This window comes from Zea mays, chromosome 3 (genome assembly GCF_902167145.1).
Source record: "Zea mays cultivar B73 chromosome 3, Zm-B73-REFERENCE-NAM-5.0, whole genome shotgun sequence".
Lineage (NCBI taxonomy): Eukaryota > Viridiplantae > Streptophyta > Magnoliopsida > Poales > Poaceae > Zea > Zea mays.
This window is the reverse complement of record NC_050098.1, coordinates 230,557,427-230,575,502: the sequence shown is the minus strand read 5'-3', so window position 1 is coordinate 230,575,502 and position 18,076 is coordinate 230,557,427. Positions and strand designations below refer to the sequence as shown.

Here is an 18,076-nt window from a genome sequence, read left to right as displayed (position 1 = left end):
GCGAGCTCGACAGGGACAGGGACCGCGCGAGGAACAGGCGGCACCACCACCACCAACACCCAGCCTGACACTTCATCGTCAGGCTGATGCGTGCCGGCCGTCGTGCGAAGCGAATCCGGCCGGGGGATTGCTACTCACAGTTTGTTACAGCTAAGGCCTAAGGCGGCCTACTGCATAAGGGAATGAAACTGCCTAAAGCTAGCCTCGGCCGCTAGCGCTAGGAGAGCAGGATAAAAAGGCTGGATCCTTTTTTTTTTGGGTTGAGTTGAGATGAGGAGGGAAGAAGAATCTCACGACTCACTCACCTAGTAGCAGCAGCAGTTGCATGCGCGCAGCGCCCCCTTGCTTCCTGTGCTGTGCTGTGCTGACTTCAGATTTGCAGTACCATACCGTGGCCTAGCTAGGCACCTAGCCCAATAAAAAATATATATTCTTGCAGTGAAATAAATTGATTTAGGTAGAGAAACAAAAGGAATTAGCAAGAAATATTACTTCAGTAAAATAAATTGATTTAGTCCATGAACAAAATCGACAGCAGAAATTAAAATAACTTGTCTACGCACATAAGGAAACTGTTATAGAAAATCAGGCCCCACCTTTTTCTATATATCATATGGAAGGACGACGCGTAATTCGACAGTTACGAAAGTCGTACTCCTGTTCCAGAAATAAATATGTGTTCAGAATTTCGGTGGGAAATATTGATGTAAGTAAGAAATCATATTATATATGCCCTTGTAAAGAAGTAATCATTGTATTTTAGAAAGAGAGTAGGTAGAAATGGTATTAAAAAAACTAGAGGTGCATTTATCTCGAGATAATTTTTAACATGTTTTATGCATAAAAAAACTCTAGAAGTGTGGAGGGAGTAACATGTTTTTATGCATGGTAATTTACTAATTTGTCAGCAGATAAATAGATAGTCCCATTTCCTTGGTTACATCGAGGTAGGTGCACTTATCTTGGATGGCATCGTGAAAGCCACCCTTAAAAATATACTTAGAAAATCTTAAATTTTCTGAAACGATGCACATCTATAATACATATATCTTTAGGTGTGCGTGTGTGTGTTATATAATCATAAAAGTTGACAGGGAAACGCATTTTGTAAAAGAAAACATATGAGAAAATAACAAATTTCTGTTGCACACTAGGATAAGGAATTTGTCTTCGAGTGGCTAGTGCATATATATATGCATGTGCCTCAAATTTGGTTTTTTTATGAACTTTTTTTCTAAATGGAACTTGAATATAAGGTTTTCATGGTACAAAAACGATGTTTTACACGACCATGAACATGATCTTACTGATCGATTGCAGGGAAGGCATAGCGTGAGTGCGTGTGACGACGGTGTGAGACAAGGAGCGGCAAGGTGTGGAGCGCACGGCATCATTATCACACACACACGGACACATGCAGTTCGCCAATTCCTAGCAAGGCTATGTGGTGGAGGCATTCGATCGTGTTGGGCGACCGCAAGGGCGGGTGTGATGGCCGGAGGAGGAGGGAATTCGAATCGATGCAGCCCACGGCAGTGGAGGGAGAACCCCCGGCCGGAGATATATAAAAAAAGGCATTACTTTGTTTTGAGCCTTGCCTAGCTATAACCACCCAATTCCTTCTCCCCCTCTTTGATCTTGATCAGGAACTAATGCCCACACTGATCCGGCACAATTCCTGAATAATCTGTATATATATATATATATAACCTTGGTAGCCGAATTGACAAGGAATAAGCATATATATAACTATAGTTGTTATACATCATATCGATCGATCTTCCTATTAATTCCATATGCAATGACGTAAGCGACATGGAAATAAAATAAAAAAGGCGGTGAGTGACTCGCTGTCTGGGCGGTGAGGAAGTTCTTATGGACAAGAGTATATTTATTTAGCAGGAAAAGGCAGAATTTTTTTTTTGTTCTTTTTTTTTCTCTCTGGAAAGTTCGCAACAGGTTTGTGTGTTTCACCCTCCTGTCTTGTCCTAATTAGGCTGTCTCCAACAACGTCATCTATATTCATCCTCTATATCCGTCTTTTATAGTTTTTTTTCTAAAAGATTCAATCCTCTATATCTCATTCTTCTCAACAACGTTCTCTAAATCACGTCATCTATACTCAAATGCCTATATTAGAGACATTCTTTGTTTTTATTTTTGTACGTACGTATTTGTCATACTCTTTAAAATATTGTACATATTTTAGTTTTTCTAAATCGGTTATTTAAAGTATTCAAATGGATAGATGGCCGTTTAGAGAAACTATATAAAGAGAGAATCCAGTAGCGTCATCTAAATTTAGAGGGCCGTTTAGAGAACGCTTCTAGAGAGCGTAGATAACCATTTGATCGTCTATATCTATATTTAGGATAGATGACCCTTTAGGAGGCCCTTGCTGGAGCTAGCCTTAGACGGTCTCTAGCAGATGGTGTAAAATATCTTTTTGCACCGTTTATAAAATATAGTTTGAAATAGAAGAAGACACAATAGGAGGAGGTAAGCTATAAAATCTGTTGGAGCCAGACAAGGAACTGAACTCATGAGGCAGAGCCAGGAGAATGTGTAGCTAATGGACTGTACTGAACAATCAATCTTTCGTAGCACTTACACATGTCCACTATACTACTACTAGAATCCAGCCACGTTTGCCTGGGCCAAAAGAAAAAAAAAATATTACTCTGATCAGGAGGGAACATACATGCACGGCACGCATAACAAACTGCTGTCCTGCCTCGCTCGTCTGTGAGAGAGTGAGAGCCAAAGGGCAAAGCAAAGCAGCGCGCCTTTTGCAGAAATGCTCCGGGACGGGGCGGGGGCAGAGGTAGGCTCCGATCCCCTGTCGACGATCCAGACTTAAAACCGATTATTATTATTAAGCAAGGCAAGAGGGGGGGGGGGCCTAAGTCAAATCTATATATGGATGGATGGCAGCGGAATATTGCAAAGGAGGAGCTGCACTAGCTAGCTACCTGCCTGCTCGCACCGTGTGGCAGCAGCAGGAGGGAATCGTATGCAATGCAATGCAATGCATCCCCCACCCAGCTCTGCAAAAAAAGCAGAAAAGATTAATCTTTTTTTAATCGGCTGGGATTACCGGGGAGGGGGCAGCTTCGGCTAGATTATTATGTGAGCCCAGTTTTTTGTCCCTACGTTTTTTGCGATATCAACTACCCAAACCGTTGCGCCTTTGGTGGTAGGGGTTTGTCCTAGGCTATGATTGTGTTCTGCTTATGCCCCCCTAGCTACCTAGCTAGCTAGCTACGGCTTGGAGGCTGCATATTCATGCCTTTCCCTTCCTTTTTTTCCTCATATAGCATAGGTTTCTCCTAACTGCGTGAGCTCGCTCCTAGGAAATACGAAGCATCCATAAAGTTTTTTGGTAAAGAAATTGTTTCTTCTCGAAAGGTTGTCGCACGAGCGAGCGAGAGATGTGTCAACATTTTATCACCATCATTACTTGCAAAAAAAAAAAAAAAAAAAAAACTCACAGTTTGTCGGCCTCTGTGGACATGTATATAAAACTTTGCAACCAGAGACGTCCTTAAAAATCTATCCACCCATGTTTGAACTCGCATGTTTAAATCCTATGGAATGAATCCATAGAATTCCAGAGGTAGATTTGAATCCTATAGATTCATTCCTTCCCTAATTTCGTGTGAACCAAAGGCGTAGATAGAAAAACAAAATCCATATATGAACATGAATCCTCCAAAAAACCCCTATACCTAACCTTCGATCCAAAGGAGCCCTAAACACGCGCGCTAGTTAAATTCGGAACCCCAGTTCATAACTGTATATATATTATATATAGGGGGTGTCAGAATCTACGTACGTACTTGTGCCGAATTCTAACGATTAAAGTCAGCTTCTGGCCGTTAAACACGTCGCTTCTTTCCACGCTCTCGTATCATTCATCATCTTTCCACCGATCGAGAAAACAGCGGCCGAACGTTGAGGTACTGTATGAGTTGGGTCGACATCACACCAAGGTCAACGCCCAAACATCCGCAAACGAAGAATCATGCAAAAATAAAGATGGCACACCACACACACACACCGTTGTGAAAGAAAGAAAGAAAGAAAGAAAGAAAGAATAATGCCGTATGAAAAAAAAAAGGTCCCCAAATTCTCCCGCCGGCTTGCAATTAATTTACACGGAATTTCTCGGGTCGAAACCGTTCTTCCGTACATACACACACTCTCTCTCTCTTGTTAAATCTGTGGTGAATAATCTTTTTATTGCGTTTGGTTTTTTTGTCCTTATTCCACGCTTACGCCTTTTCGGGGCATTTGAAAGCGGGGGAAAAAAGGAAATTAAAGTGGGTTTTAGTGCCGAACATGCGTATGATCTGATCAGCTAAGGGCATGTACAACCTAGATACGGCTGCACGGTACTCTAAGTATAAGACACAACTAAAACACAATATAATACAGTGGTCGTGTCTAAAACGTGTGTCTTACCATATTCATTGTACCAATCAGAGCATTCAATAAATTAAAGTGATCAATCAGCTAGTCTCCTGTCTCGAACATAGAGCTAAGACAATGTGTCTTCGTCAAGATACATGTCTTGAGTTTTTTTACATTCACCCCCCTAGACACACTCTAAGACACTCATTGTACATGCCCTAAGCTAGCTAGCCCTCGCGTCGAGCAAAAGTTTCTTCTGAGCTGCGCGATAAATGCAGCTCTTTAATTGCGCGTGTGTGTGGAGGAGAAAAGAAGACGTCGTCGTCGAAAGATTGAAAGAATTTTATGTCATGGAATAATCCAGCTTTTTTCTTCACATGAGCACAATATATATATTAAAAGAATTTCATTATTCCGTCACTAGGGTACGCGTGTGCAATGCAACCATGCATGCATTCTGTATGAAGTTTTGTCAGTGGCCGATCGGGGAGGTTTTTTTCTTCTTCTTATTCTTTCACATTCTGTATTAAGGCCTCTCGATCGAGGTGAAAACAGGAAGACAGCAGTGACAACGTACCAGAAAACCCATGCCTCATCTCCGCGCGCGAACAAATGCCTGAAAGCAACGCGCGCGGCATGAAACGAGAGACAGGGATGGCGATGTGGCGGCACTGTCACCATCGTAGTCTGATTCAGCACCGCCGCCTAGCGCGCGGGGAATTTTCCTCTTGGCGCCCTTCGATCTTTTCGCTCCTCTTTTGCCACTGTTATTGTGAACCGCCATAGCAGCACTAGCTGGAAGCTGATGGTGATGGAGTAGGGGGGAGAACCCCCCCCCCCCCCCCCCCCCCTCGTTCGTTTCCTTTTTTTATCAACAGCTCGCGTATCCTTATAGCACAAGATGTTGGTTTCATAAGCTACATCATCACAGGAAATTAAAGCTCGGTGATCAGGCAGCATAGAGAGAGAGGAGCTAGGGATGACGTACGGTGGAGAAGCAAGAACCATGCATGAATCGAACAGCTAGACAGCACCGCCCCCATCAACCCTGTCTTCGTCAATCCTGTCAGCAAATTAATAAAGGACGACATCGACCTCGACGGCGGCGATCGAGAGAGGCCTCGCAAAGTCGCCCAAACCTAGTAAAGAATCCGATCTCCTTCATACCGACCGATACCGCCCGGCCGGACGGACACTACAAGAATTCTAAAAATTCTCGTCGGCTAAACTAACTCCCGTCGGCTAGAGCAAAAGCCGACGGGCATAGAGTAATTCCCGTCGGCCCACTAGCAGCCGACGAAAGTTATGTTAACTCCCGTCGGCCGTATCCCAGGCCGACGGCGATTACTTTAACGCCGTCGGCCACGTCCCAGGCCGACGGGGATTACGTTAACTCCCGTCGGCCACGTCATAGGCCGACGGGAATTAACCAGTTATGAGACCGGCCGCGGCCACGCGCGATCTCATTCACCTTCGTCTTCAAACCGCCGCCGGCTTCTACGTCGCCTCCGCCTCTAGCCGCGCCCGCCGAGCACCGCCGCCCGCCCCGAGCGCCGCCGCTCGTAGCCGCGGCCGCCCCGAGCGCCGCCGCTCCCGCCCCGAGCGCCGCCGCTCCCGCCGCGCCCGCCCCGAGCGCCGACGCCCCTTGCCGCGCCCGCCCCGAGGGCCGCCGCCCCTAGCCGCCCCCGCCCGCGCGCCGCCGGCCCCGCCCCTGCCCGAGCTGCGCCGCCGCTGCCCCCGCCGAGCGCCCCACGCGACGCCGCCCCGACCCACGCCCCCCGCCCTCAACAAGTCGCCGCCGTCCACAAGCGTCGCCGTCCCCAGCCCACCGTCGTCCGGCAGTGCCTCGACGCACCGGTCAACCACCGCAACCGAGGTATAATCGTATTTCTAATTAATATGTGATTATTTTCGTCGGTTTTTTGTGGCCGACGGGAGTTAACTTTCTAATCAAGTAGTTTAAAATTGTTAATTGATAGTGTTCTTAGTTTTCATATGATTTTATGCATTATACTTGCTAGTTTTAATATCATGTGTGGCTTGATGTTAAGTAAAAATTAATTCTATTATTATAGTTGATTTAACAAATGGTTTATGTTTTAATTTTCGTCGGTTTTTATTGCCGACGGGAGTTAACTGTAATGCGATTATAATTTGTTTAATATTGTTATTTGTTAGTATGGTTTGACCTAATATTATTTGATGTATGATATTTGTTATTTGTAACTTGATTTTGTAAATATGATATGATGTATTTGATGTTATTATTTAATGAAATTGATGTTATGCAAGCATTAATCAATTTGATAGATCTGATGTTATAGGTAATGAATTTGATGTTCTGCAATTATAATTTAATTTGATGGATTGGATGTTTGCAAATATTGTTAATTGATGAATATCATGTTAATTTGATGTTATTTATGTGTATATATAGTTATTTATGTATATATATAGTTTTACTACTTACCTATAGATGTATGTGTGACGTGTACAAACATGAATGTCTCACACACACTCTTTACTCGTACACACAGCCACAATAATGGGTGATAGACGTGATTGGATGTATGAAGGTTTCAAGAAGGGTGGGTGTCACACAAGTGAATGGTTTGCAAAGACGCAGATGTTTCTGGACCATGCAGCTGCTTTGTCACAAATAGATAATATTAGGTGTCCATGCAATAAATGTAGAAATATGACGAGCCACACCAAGAGGCAGGTCACACTACACCTGTGTTCGCATGGTTTCGTGCCAGGCTATAAGGTCTGGTATCTCCATGGTGAAGATGTTGAACAAGCAGCAGAAGTAGAAGTTGATGACGGTGAAGATGATGTTGATAGGATGGACCAGATGCTTGAGGATCTGCAGCCTGAACTGGCACCAGATCATCATGATTCACCTACACTGGAGGTTCAGAAGTTCTTCGACCTTCTCAAAGCGTCAGAAGAGCCTCTTCACGGGCACACTGACGTGACCGTACTGGAATTTGTGACCCGGCTGATGTCAATCAAGTCCAAGTTTGCATTCTCAATTAATTGTTACAAGGAGCTTGTGGATTTGATTAGCGAGGTTCTTCCTACGGGTCACAAGATGCCGAAAGACATGTACCAGTCCAAGAAATTGCTTGAAGGTCTTGGTATGGAGTATGAGAAGATTGATGTTTGCCAAGACAACTGTATGCTTTTTTGGAAGGAACATGACAGAGAACAGAAATGCTTAAAATGTGGGAAGTCGAGGTACGTGGAGCTTGTAAATGAAGATGGGGAGAAGGTGGTGACAAAGGTTGCACATAAACAGCTTCGGTACATGCCTCTCACTCCTAGAGTGAAACGTTTGTTTCTCTCGAGGAAGACCGCTATGCACATGAGGTGGCATAAAGATTGTACGGACAGACAAGATGGGTTAATGGTGCACCCGTCAGATGGTGATGCATGGAAGGCTCTTGACAAATTTGATCCAGATTTTGCCAGCGATGCAAGAAACGTTCGTATCGGCTTGGCAACTGATGGTTTCACGCCGTTCAATATGACCGCTGCGTCGTATTCATGTTGGCCTGTCATTGCCATACCGTACAACCTTCCACCTGCTCTTTGCATGAAATATGAGTTTATGTTCCTATGTCTTGTTATACCTGGTCCTGAGCATCCTGGCGTACGCCTCAATGTGATGCTTCAACCACTGATTGAAGAGTTGAAGAAGCTATGGCAAGGTGTGGAAGCCTATGACTGCTTCAAGAAGCAGAAATTCAATCTTCGTGTTGCATATCTGTTCTCGGTTCATGATTTTATGGCGTATGGTATTTTCTCTGGATGGAGCGTGCATGGTAGATTGACGTGTCCTTATTGTGCTAAAGATACAGATTGTTTTCGTCTTAGTGCTGGTGGCAAGATATGTTACTTTGATTGCCATAGATGTTTTCTACCCTTCAATCACCCCTTCAGAAGGCAGAGAAAGGAATTTAGGAAGGGCACCATCGTCACGAAGGGACCGCCCAAGCGACGTAGTGGGATAGAAATTACAGAAGAGCATATGAAACTTGTCCTAGACGAGAGTGGGAAAAGGTATCAAGGTTTTGGTGAGGAGCATAACTGGACTCACATATGTGGCTTGTGGGAGCTTCCTTATGCTAAGTCATTGATTTTGATGCACAACATCGACGTCATGCATCAAGAGAGTAACTTTTGCCAAGCCCTCATAAATACATGCATGGATTTCCCTGATAAAACGAAAGACAATGACAAGGCACGCATGGACACCACACTCAGGTTAACCTTACGTTGGGTTCTCTTTGCCGCCTTCACTACCCTGGTATAGTGAAGGTGTCAAACGGTGATACCGAGGATGAGGTGCTCGTCAGTACCTGGGACGAGTACAAGTTTAAAAAGGAACGAAACCACACCGACAGACAGGGACTTGTGCGTAATGACTTTTGGGTATGAATTCTTTATTATTTTTGTTATGTTTCTTAATATTGTAAATCTATGACTTATACCATTGTATTTATATTCTTTATGTTGTAGCTTCGATATCGGTTGCCTGACGGAGAGGATTACATGGGGCACGCTGAACGTGTCTTCCAAAACAATGCAAAGAAGCTGGTGAAGGATGCCATATACTATGCGAGAATTCAGGCTACAAACCTGTATTTTCAAAAGCATCCGGAAGAAGCAGGCCCCTTGACTAAAAAGGAAGGGTCGTCAAAGATATATTTGACTGAGGATCAATATCGTGAGGTTAGTATTCAATTTGTTTTACCCTTTATATTTATTGTTGTGATTGATAATATGTAACATTGTGTGTGTGCAGGTGATGGTTCCATGGATGGCGCCCGTGCCTGATGCGTACTATGCTTGGTGTCGATATTGGGCTTCTGAAGGCTTCCAGAAAGCGTCAGCGCATCACAGACAATGTCGAGGAACCAATCCTAACCACAAGTTTGGCGGTGACGACATGATACGAAAAGCTAAAAGAATGGTAAGTTTGATCTATCTATGTCGATCAGCAAATAATACGATTGCTTATGAATGTTTTTTGTTTATACAGGAAGCTACGAGTGGCCAAAAGCCTAGTGACATTGAGGTCTACCAGGAGGGCCACAAAGGACCAGACCCGAACAACCCTGACCAGCTCTGCAGCCAGACAGCCACGGATCGCTTGGTGAGTTTTGGCTCAAAAGTTCAAACGTTCAAAGTATATAAATTCTTGCATTTGTAAGGTTGTCAATGATGTATAGGCGGCATATGGGGAGGAGATGGTTCGTCGCCATGGCCCTGACTTCGACTGGCGCCATGAACCGGTGGATCCCTCGGTGGTGTACGCAAGTGGTGGTGGCAAAGCGCATGGACGGTAAGCTCTAACTTATGAAATTATATGGGTGACACTAAATTGACTATACAATAATCACATTTTTTGAATAACTTATAGATACGCACTCTTCGACGGATTCATTGACTCGTCGTCGGTGAGATCTCAGAGGACGGGTTCATCTTCCCGTAGCTCATGCTCTCGTCGACCGAACGAGCAGGAGTTGGAGATTATGAGGATGCGCGAAGAGATGAGACAACAACGCGAATTTATGGAAGCTTGCAATGCTCATAATCAAGCGATGTATCAAGTGAGTACACATAATCCGAACTCTAAATTATTATATTTCAATACAACATCTTCGGTAGTAACACATATGTGTTTAACAGTTAATGCAGCAACAAGGCATGACATCAAATTTTCCACCGCCACCACAATGGAGCCAATTTGCAAACACACCAGTTCCACCACCACAGTTCACCACCCCTCCGACACATATACCTGCACCTGGAGATAGGGTACGTTTGATAACTCTCCATTAATTTATACACTTGTATACTTTTTGATATTTGCATTTAACGTGTTGATATTTGCTAACTTGCATAGGTTACGCCTGAAGCGGGTGGCAGTGGGTCTGATCCAGCAGCAGGGACTGGATTTGTTGACTCGCTCTTCGCGTACCCTCCTCCTGGTGGTGAAGGCGGCAGCGGTCAAAGCTCTAACCACCCAAGTGGTGGTTATCTTTAAACACTTAAACTCGTGCTCGTTATGTTTTTAACTCCTGGACGTTATGTTTGTGTAAACACTCTCGTATCTGAAATGTTTGTGATGTGTGAATTATATCAATGTGTTTGTGATGTGTGATGTCAATGCGTTTGTGATTTATATGTTTATGTGATATGTTTTGTCATATGTTTGTGATATATATGTTTTGTGTATGTTATGTGTGAGAAATATCTAATTTGGTGTTTTTGTTGCAGAAATATAGGTTAACTCCCGTCGGCCCAGTTAATTCCCGTCGGTTTGACCATAGCCGACGGGAATTGACTATTACCTCCCGTCGGCCCAGATAATTCCCGTCGGCCAGGTCAGCCGACGGGAATTAATTAGTAACTCCCGTCGGCCAGGCCAGCCGACGGGAATTAATTAGTAACTCCCGTCGGCCAGGTCAGCCGACGGGAATTATCCCTTATTCCCGTCGGCTCGATTTTGGCCGACGGGGATTACGTATTCCCGTCGGCGGCCGACGGGAATAACCGTATCCCCGACAAGGGACGCCTGGCGGCTGACAACCGACGGGAATAAGGGCTAAACCGACGGGAATTACTTATTCCCGTCGGTTTAGTGCTTATTCCCGTCGGTTCCTGGCCGACGGGAATTAACTGTTTTCCTGTAGTGGGACGTCGTCGTCGTCGTCGTGTCGCGCTGGTGTGCGTCGCCTTCGCCCGCGCGTGGTGGCATGGGCGGGAACGGAACATTATTTGCCTCCTTCCACGTCGTCACCCATTCACCTACTAGAGAGCTAGAGCATATTTTTCCAGTTAACGGGAAGCAGCCGGCCAGCAAAGTATACTATACGTCTAGAGTGAGGGGGTGTTTGGTTGTAGGGACTAAAGTTTAGTCCGGGTCACATCAAACATTTGACTTTCAAATAGGAGTATGAAATATAGACCTAACCAACTGGACTAGATTCGTCTCGTCTTTTAATCTTCGGCTGAGAAATTAGTTTTATAATCCGACTACATTTAATACCCGGAACGGAGGTTCAAACATACTTCGATATGACAGGGGCTAAATTTTAGTTTTGGGTAAACAAACACCCCCTGAGTCTGGCTGCCCAGCTTCCAAATCCCGCGTCCTCGTCTTGTCACACATCACACTTCACACTCATTGCTCGTCGGTCCGTCCCAGTCCCAGTCCCAGAACAGAACAGCACTTTGGTTGGTTGGCATCCCATCCTCCCGTCACCTCACAGTCACAGGTCGCCACCAGCGTACAAAGCTTTGGTTGGCTGGCCTTCCCTGCTGCCTGAGATTTTCCGTAGAACATGGAATATTGCGGTGTACAGTCGAAAACTGTCATTTCCAGGGGAATTAGGCCCCTATTTGGATCCGATAAACAGTTTGCCAGCTAATTTTAGCACATTGGGATTAAACAGACTGGCTAATAAAGCTGTTTGCCCATACTTGACCTTGCTAATAGATAGTAATAGACCGTGTAAAGAGAAAAGATATCTATTAGCCAAGACACCAAATATATCTTAACTAATTGTTGCTAGCTAATTATTTGCCAGCTAATTGTTAGCCACCCGCGGGGATCAAACAGGGCCTTATACAGCAAGCAGCGTAGAGTAAAGCTGTGAGAGGTCATGATGCCGGTGCTGCCAGCTTAAAAGAGTGGGCTAAGTGTTGAGTTTGTGATCCAAATTCTGAAGAAGGCGGCCAAGTTGGCGAGCGAAGCGGAGGCCCGTCGCCGGGAGGCTTGGGCCGGAGCGCAGCGAGGCCAACTGGCCTTCCCGCGGCCCAGGGACGCCTGGGGGGGTGCGGGGGGCGGAGCCCCCGCGGTACGGATCGTTTTAGGGTTTCACCTCTATAAATATCTTTGTAAGCCGCAGGAGATATCCATCTCTATTTGTAAATCTCCTGCGATCTGTAACCACCCAAAAATAGTGAGAAGTTGCCGGCCGGCGCCCGTGGTTTTTTCCCCTTCACTTTGGAGGGGTTTTCCACGTTAAATCCGTGTCTACTCTGTGATTGATCCTATTTGTGTCGCATTTATTTATAACACTAAGTGTGCTTGGTGGTATGAAATGCAGACAGGCCAATTAGCAACTCAAACCGGCTACTGCAGCTAGCAGAAAAAGTATTGTTGCATCGTCGTTCGGATCACATGTGACAAAGGCGACCCTTTTTGCTAGGATTGGAAAAGGCCATGGGAAGGATGGGATGGAACAAAGATAAGCAGATTACATGCCCTTTTGTTTATCCCGTCCGTCCAAACCAGAATTTCGCTATGCAACTCATGCTGGCGCGACAGGTGGTCGACGATGAACAAGTGATGCAGAGCAGAACTTCTTCTTCTTCTCTCTCTCTCTCTTTCTCTTCTGAATGTTATCAGCAACAGTGTCTCTTGCGCTCCTCAATAGTCATTGTCTCAAAGTCCCTGGACCCCTTTTATGAAATAAAGCGGCTCCAAGCAATCTCAGCCGCAGGATGGAAGGCCCAACGGCTGGGGAGAATTTTGGGTGACGTGAACGTGGTTTCCTCGTGGAAACCACAGGTCCTTTTGTAGAGGTTAGCAAAGTGGCAAGTCATCTCATCCTTTGGTTAACATGATGTATCGTCGTTGTTCGTCCATCTGGTGAATCGAAGATCAAACACAATCAAGAACGTAAACGTCCCAGAACAACCAATAAGGTGTCATTTCATTCCAATCAAACTTGTGCCATTTTATTTTTTGTACAGATTATTTATAACGCAAAGAGTTGCCATATCCCAGCCGCTTCTATTTGGCACAGCTTCAGCGAAAAAACCGTACCAAGCACTAGGAGCCCAAGAAACAATACCATACCAAACACTATAAAGAACATTTTTTTAATGAACAGCAGGCAGAGAAGGCGGAGTCGTTTTTTTGCCAAGAGCCAGAGCTCCCCCAGTGCTCCAGCTATTGAGGGTCCAAGCCAAATAGCCCCTATTACTAAACAGCATATATGCCACAAGTCACAAGACGTACTCAATACAAAAATAGCATCATGGAGATTGTCACAGAATAGCATGACTATTAAAACAATGGTCATAAACATGTTGGATCATCAAACTCTGGCTTAAAACTCGTCAATGATATAGGAGGCCTTTTGCAAAATTCCCAGCACGCTAAGCATAGAAATGGGGCTGTTCCATTACTGAATATTACATGTCCATCACACCCGATGGGCCAATATGAGGTATCAAAAGAAAGCAATCTGACTGCAGTCATCTTTTATTCGACGATGCTCTTAAAGAAACGCAAGGGTCAAATCTCAAACAGCTTTTGTTTGGACAAAATACCTAGGTGAAAACTACCACCTGCTTGATGGCCAACTGTCTTTTCATAAACAAGGATGCCGTGGAGCAGTCTGGTTCTAGAAAAAGAAGTGTATTGGATTCATCTGCCTCACCAAATTCTTATTTTCAGAACCACAAGGCATCCTTAGTGATGTCCATCATCTTCATCGTCATGACCATCTGGATCACCACCATCACCAATGACCTTAAGCTGCACAAATCAAGCAACCAAATAATTACAATAATTAACACCAGCATCAGCATGGCAGTGCGATTGTGTAGCAATAACTTATAGCATAACAAACAGTTTAGGGACTTAAATTACCACAAAGTATTGCGAGCAGACTGGACACTCATGCGGCTCATCTTTTTTCAACCAGAACCATACAACATCGTGTTCATCCTCTGGGAGAAAAAGCAGGCAAGTAAAGGCAAAAACCAAGCAATTGGTTACACAAATGCTTCGCACCACACCAGCTGTTAACTTTAGAAAAAAAAATATAAGGGCGATAGACAACACTGGCTTACCTCCCTCACCACCAGGGCAGCCGACTATCCGCTTGTTATAGTAGGACTCAACTACAGATGGTTCCTCCTGCAGGAACAGCACCAAAAGAAGAAATGAATAACATTATGCAGAGTACACAAGGAAAAAAAAGTAGCAGACTCTTTAACCCAAAACTTCTGAAGCTAAGGAAGTAAGTAGAACAGCAAAACTCTGAGTGCTTAGACCTACCACACTCACAACGCCTAGGAATTCATAAGGCGAGGTGACACCTTACCATTCTAAGAAATATGAGGGAAAGTTTAATTCACCCCCCCCCCCCCGAACTACTCACTGAACTCGAACTTCAATACCGGACAACATACACACCTAACTTTTCAAACAACACCTTAAGGTGAGTGGCTGAGTGCCTATGTTGTCTGGAATTATAATTTGAGGGAGTATTTCAAATTCAGCAACTAATTTAGGTCTGTGAATCAGATTTTACTCAATAGGAAAACAGCAGCAGGGAGGAAAGAAAAAACAGAAAAGGGCAAATGAGAAGAGAAGTGGTTGGCCCAGCCCATAAGTGCCATCCTGTGCATATACCTTCCTCAAGTCATGGTCCAAGAGACACACTGACGCACACTTCGATGCCCACACATGTCCACCTGGGCCCAGCTCTCGGCTGCTGTCACGCAGATGCAGCATCACTACATCTCCCCCTTCCTCACAGAGGGTACAGGGCAGCCTCATCGCCCTCCCTTGTGCTGCTTTTGCTTGTGTGCGCAGCCTGCCCTCCACTCCTTCCCTCCATCCTGCTGCTCCCTCAGACCGATCTCTGTCATATCCCCTTCTGGATCAGCTGCTGCTGCCACCATAGATGTCCCAAGCAGTGCCAGATTTGGCGGGGATGAGATTGGAGGCGGCTGCATGGCCTTTCTGGTTGATTCCCTAACATTTTTTTCTGTTTTGCCTCCAGTCACCTTGGACCTCACTACTTTTGGCTACATGTCGACGCTTCCTCCCTGCAGGCACCTCACCGCCAAGGCAATGCCTTGGCTATGCCATAAAACACTACTTACATCCAACACCCGGTTTCCAGAGTGAAGCACATTATACCCATTAACTGTGTCAACAGAATCTAACACCTAAAACTGTGGGCAGTATTTGTACAAAGAAATATGGGAGGTAAACACTAAACAGAAATACGAGAAGACATGGCAGCACTGCAAGGTGAAAGCTTAAATGGTAAATGACTGCTTTTTCACATAATGGATATGACAAAACTCAATAAGGCCAAACATTCATGAGGTCCTTAGGGATGTTAAGGAGCATGAAGGGAAGCCTTTGGTGCTCGGCAGGGGCCTCCAAACTCCAGGAACTCGTGTTCATGTCGTGCCTACCGGAGCTTAAAACTCGAGATTTCTGGTCGTGTCTATTCTTTCTGTGGTGCGACTGTAACTTTGTGATCAGAATGTGGGTGTGTGTGTTGGGTCTTTCTAGACCAGTGTACTCTTTTCTACCTTAATGAAATGACGCACAGTTCCCTCGCATTGTTCGAGGAAAAAACAGATCCTAAAAAGAAAGGGGAATTGGGGAAATCGAGTTCAAGTCAAGTTACAGAAATAACCTAGTACCCTGGTTCATTGATTCTTGTTCTTCATACTACAACAACCAGACTGATAGTGTTTACATGTTACCCCAGGTACGAAACTAACATTGGCATAACAAGTTACATTACAACCTTAGCTCACAGAAATGCAAGAACCAAATCCAACTTGATGTAAATACTCAAGATTTACACAAGGCCATTTGATAAGTGTAATATGAAAATTTTGAAATCAAGGCAGAGTTACATATCAAAACGTATGCAACACAATGCGAAATTACTTAAAAATGAGAGGTTTTGAAACTTATGTTGATGGTTAATTTTTTTCCATTCCAACATCGAACTATCAAGCTTTTAGTCCATATAGCATTGTTAAACAGAATACATTCCAAACAGCATACTCTTATGACCATACAGTACTTATCAAACCAAATATCAGTGTGACCAACACTGCCAAGATAGACATCTGCCATTCAAAAAACCATTTTTGTTAAGCATAAATGGAAATTTGTTTTTAAGTGTTGGTGTGCATCTCACAATTTTATTAGTGTCATCATTGCTTTTCACATCAGCATCTTAGCATGAGTATGCAAAGAGCATAGCACAATGGCTATCCCAAAAGTACGTTGAAATAGAAAAGGAACATAAGTATGAATATAGATCAATAATTTCAGTTGGTCCAATTGTAAACACAGGTATTGTGTGTACTTTCGAAATTGAACTGTATTGTTAGCCCATATTAGGCAGGATGCATGCCAGTTTTAAAAAAAAAATTGATACTAGTGGAAAGCAACTTGCTGAGAAGCAGCCAAGCAGGCTCAAATCCTCACAGCTCTAGTCATAAAATTAGCTAGAGAAAGTGAATGATTTGAATAGTGGCATAAAACAGTAGTAACAACATTCAACAGAAAACATGGCACAGTAGACAAGATGAAAAAGGTTTTTAAAAAATAACCAGAAACATGATGCCAAATTATCAGAACAATGTATCATAAACAGGGTTGATGTTCGTTATCCTAGCAGAGTAGTAAGAGTGTAAGACAACAAAGCATGGATACTGATGGATGAGGGCCATCAGGCACCATGACGTCCCAACATAGTGCATTTTCCCTAACAATAATGCAAATAGTTTGCAGAACAATGCAAATCTGACCACTTGCGAGTAGTTTACCCAATAACCCAGATGTTATCAAATCATTACCAGAACTATACATCCCCAGACGTTTCATTGCAATACCAATAAATGAAGAACCCTAATTATTTTATAATAAACATAGAAAGCCTCCATGTGTAATCCGATCCAGGAACATCAGGAAGAACGGTTAAATCTACTACGGCCAACTAACCTTGGTACCGAAGGGGCCGACCAGGGGATCCATGTCAAACCGCTTCTTCCCCTGCAAAACCCAGGCCAGATCGAGGAATCAGAAGCCATTTACAGGCCCACACCGGACGTGCATTCCAGCTCCTCCCTCTCGAACAAAGACCGGACCATCTCACCTTGAGCTCGGCCTCCAGCTCCTCCCGCTCGAGCCCCGTGGCGATGGGCATGACGTCCTCCACACTCGCCGGCTTGTCCCCTGCAGCACACCCAAGCGACCACCGGCACTCGATCAGCGCTGGACGCCGCCAGGGAATCGAGATCCGGGGATGTGAGATCCTTACCTGAGAGGAGCGGGCTGGTGCGGCGGAAAGCGGCGGCCGCCGAGGAGAGCGGGGCGGCGCGGGCTGCAGAGGAGGCGGACGCCGCAGGGGCCCCGGCGGCGGCGGCGGTAGCCCTGCGCAAGGCGGGGGCTAGGGTGTGGAGGCGGCGCCACATGGTGGTGGATGGGTGGGGTTGGGGTCTCTCGGCGGCGGCGGCGGCGGAAATGGAGATGGATGGGCTCGATTCGATTTGACCCGGGGACGGAGACGGCAGAGAGGAAATAAAGCAACCGGGGCACCGGACAGGGGAAGTGGCTGTTCAGGCGGCGGGACCCGGGACGGACGGGGACCAGGGCAGTGGGTTTGATGGACGGAGATCGGGTGAGCCGGCCGTGCGGAGTGGGGGACTGGGGGAGTGGCGAGGAGACGCGTGTATGTGTGACAGAAATTTTAGATAGGCTTGCAATAAAAGTTCATGCTTTGTCGATTTATATTTCTCGATTTCCTTTACAAACACATATACTCATACCAAGAATTGTTAATTTATAGTAACTGAGTATTTAATCATCAAA

General features: G+C 45.0%; 1 protein-coding gene across 1 annotated transcript; it reads right to left on the bottom strand.

Moving 5' to 3' along the window:
* Positions 1–13,479: 13,479 nt before the first annotated feature.
* LOC103651601 (putative cytochrome c oxidase subunit 5b-like) lies at positions 13,480–17,898 on the bottom strand. The gene is made up of 6 exons (NM_001301466.2): positions 17,526–17,898; positions 17,361–17,440; positions 17,207–17,257; positions 14,293–14,359; positions 14,090–14,169; positions 13,480–13,975 (listed from the first exon to the last, which is right to left on the bottom strand). The coding sequence occupies exons 1-6, from the start codon at positions 17,677–17,679 to the stop codon at positions 13,910–13,912; spliced, it is 498 nt and encodes a 165-aa protein (NP_001288395.1). The 5' UTR covers positions 17,680–17,898; the 3' UTR covers positions 13,480–13,909.
* Positions 17,899–18,076: the final 178 nt, after the last annotated feature.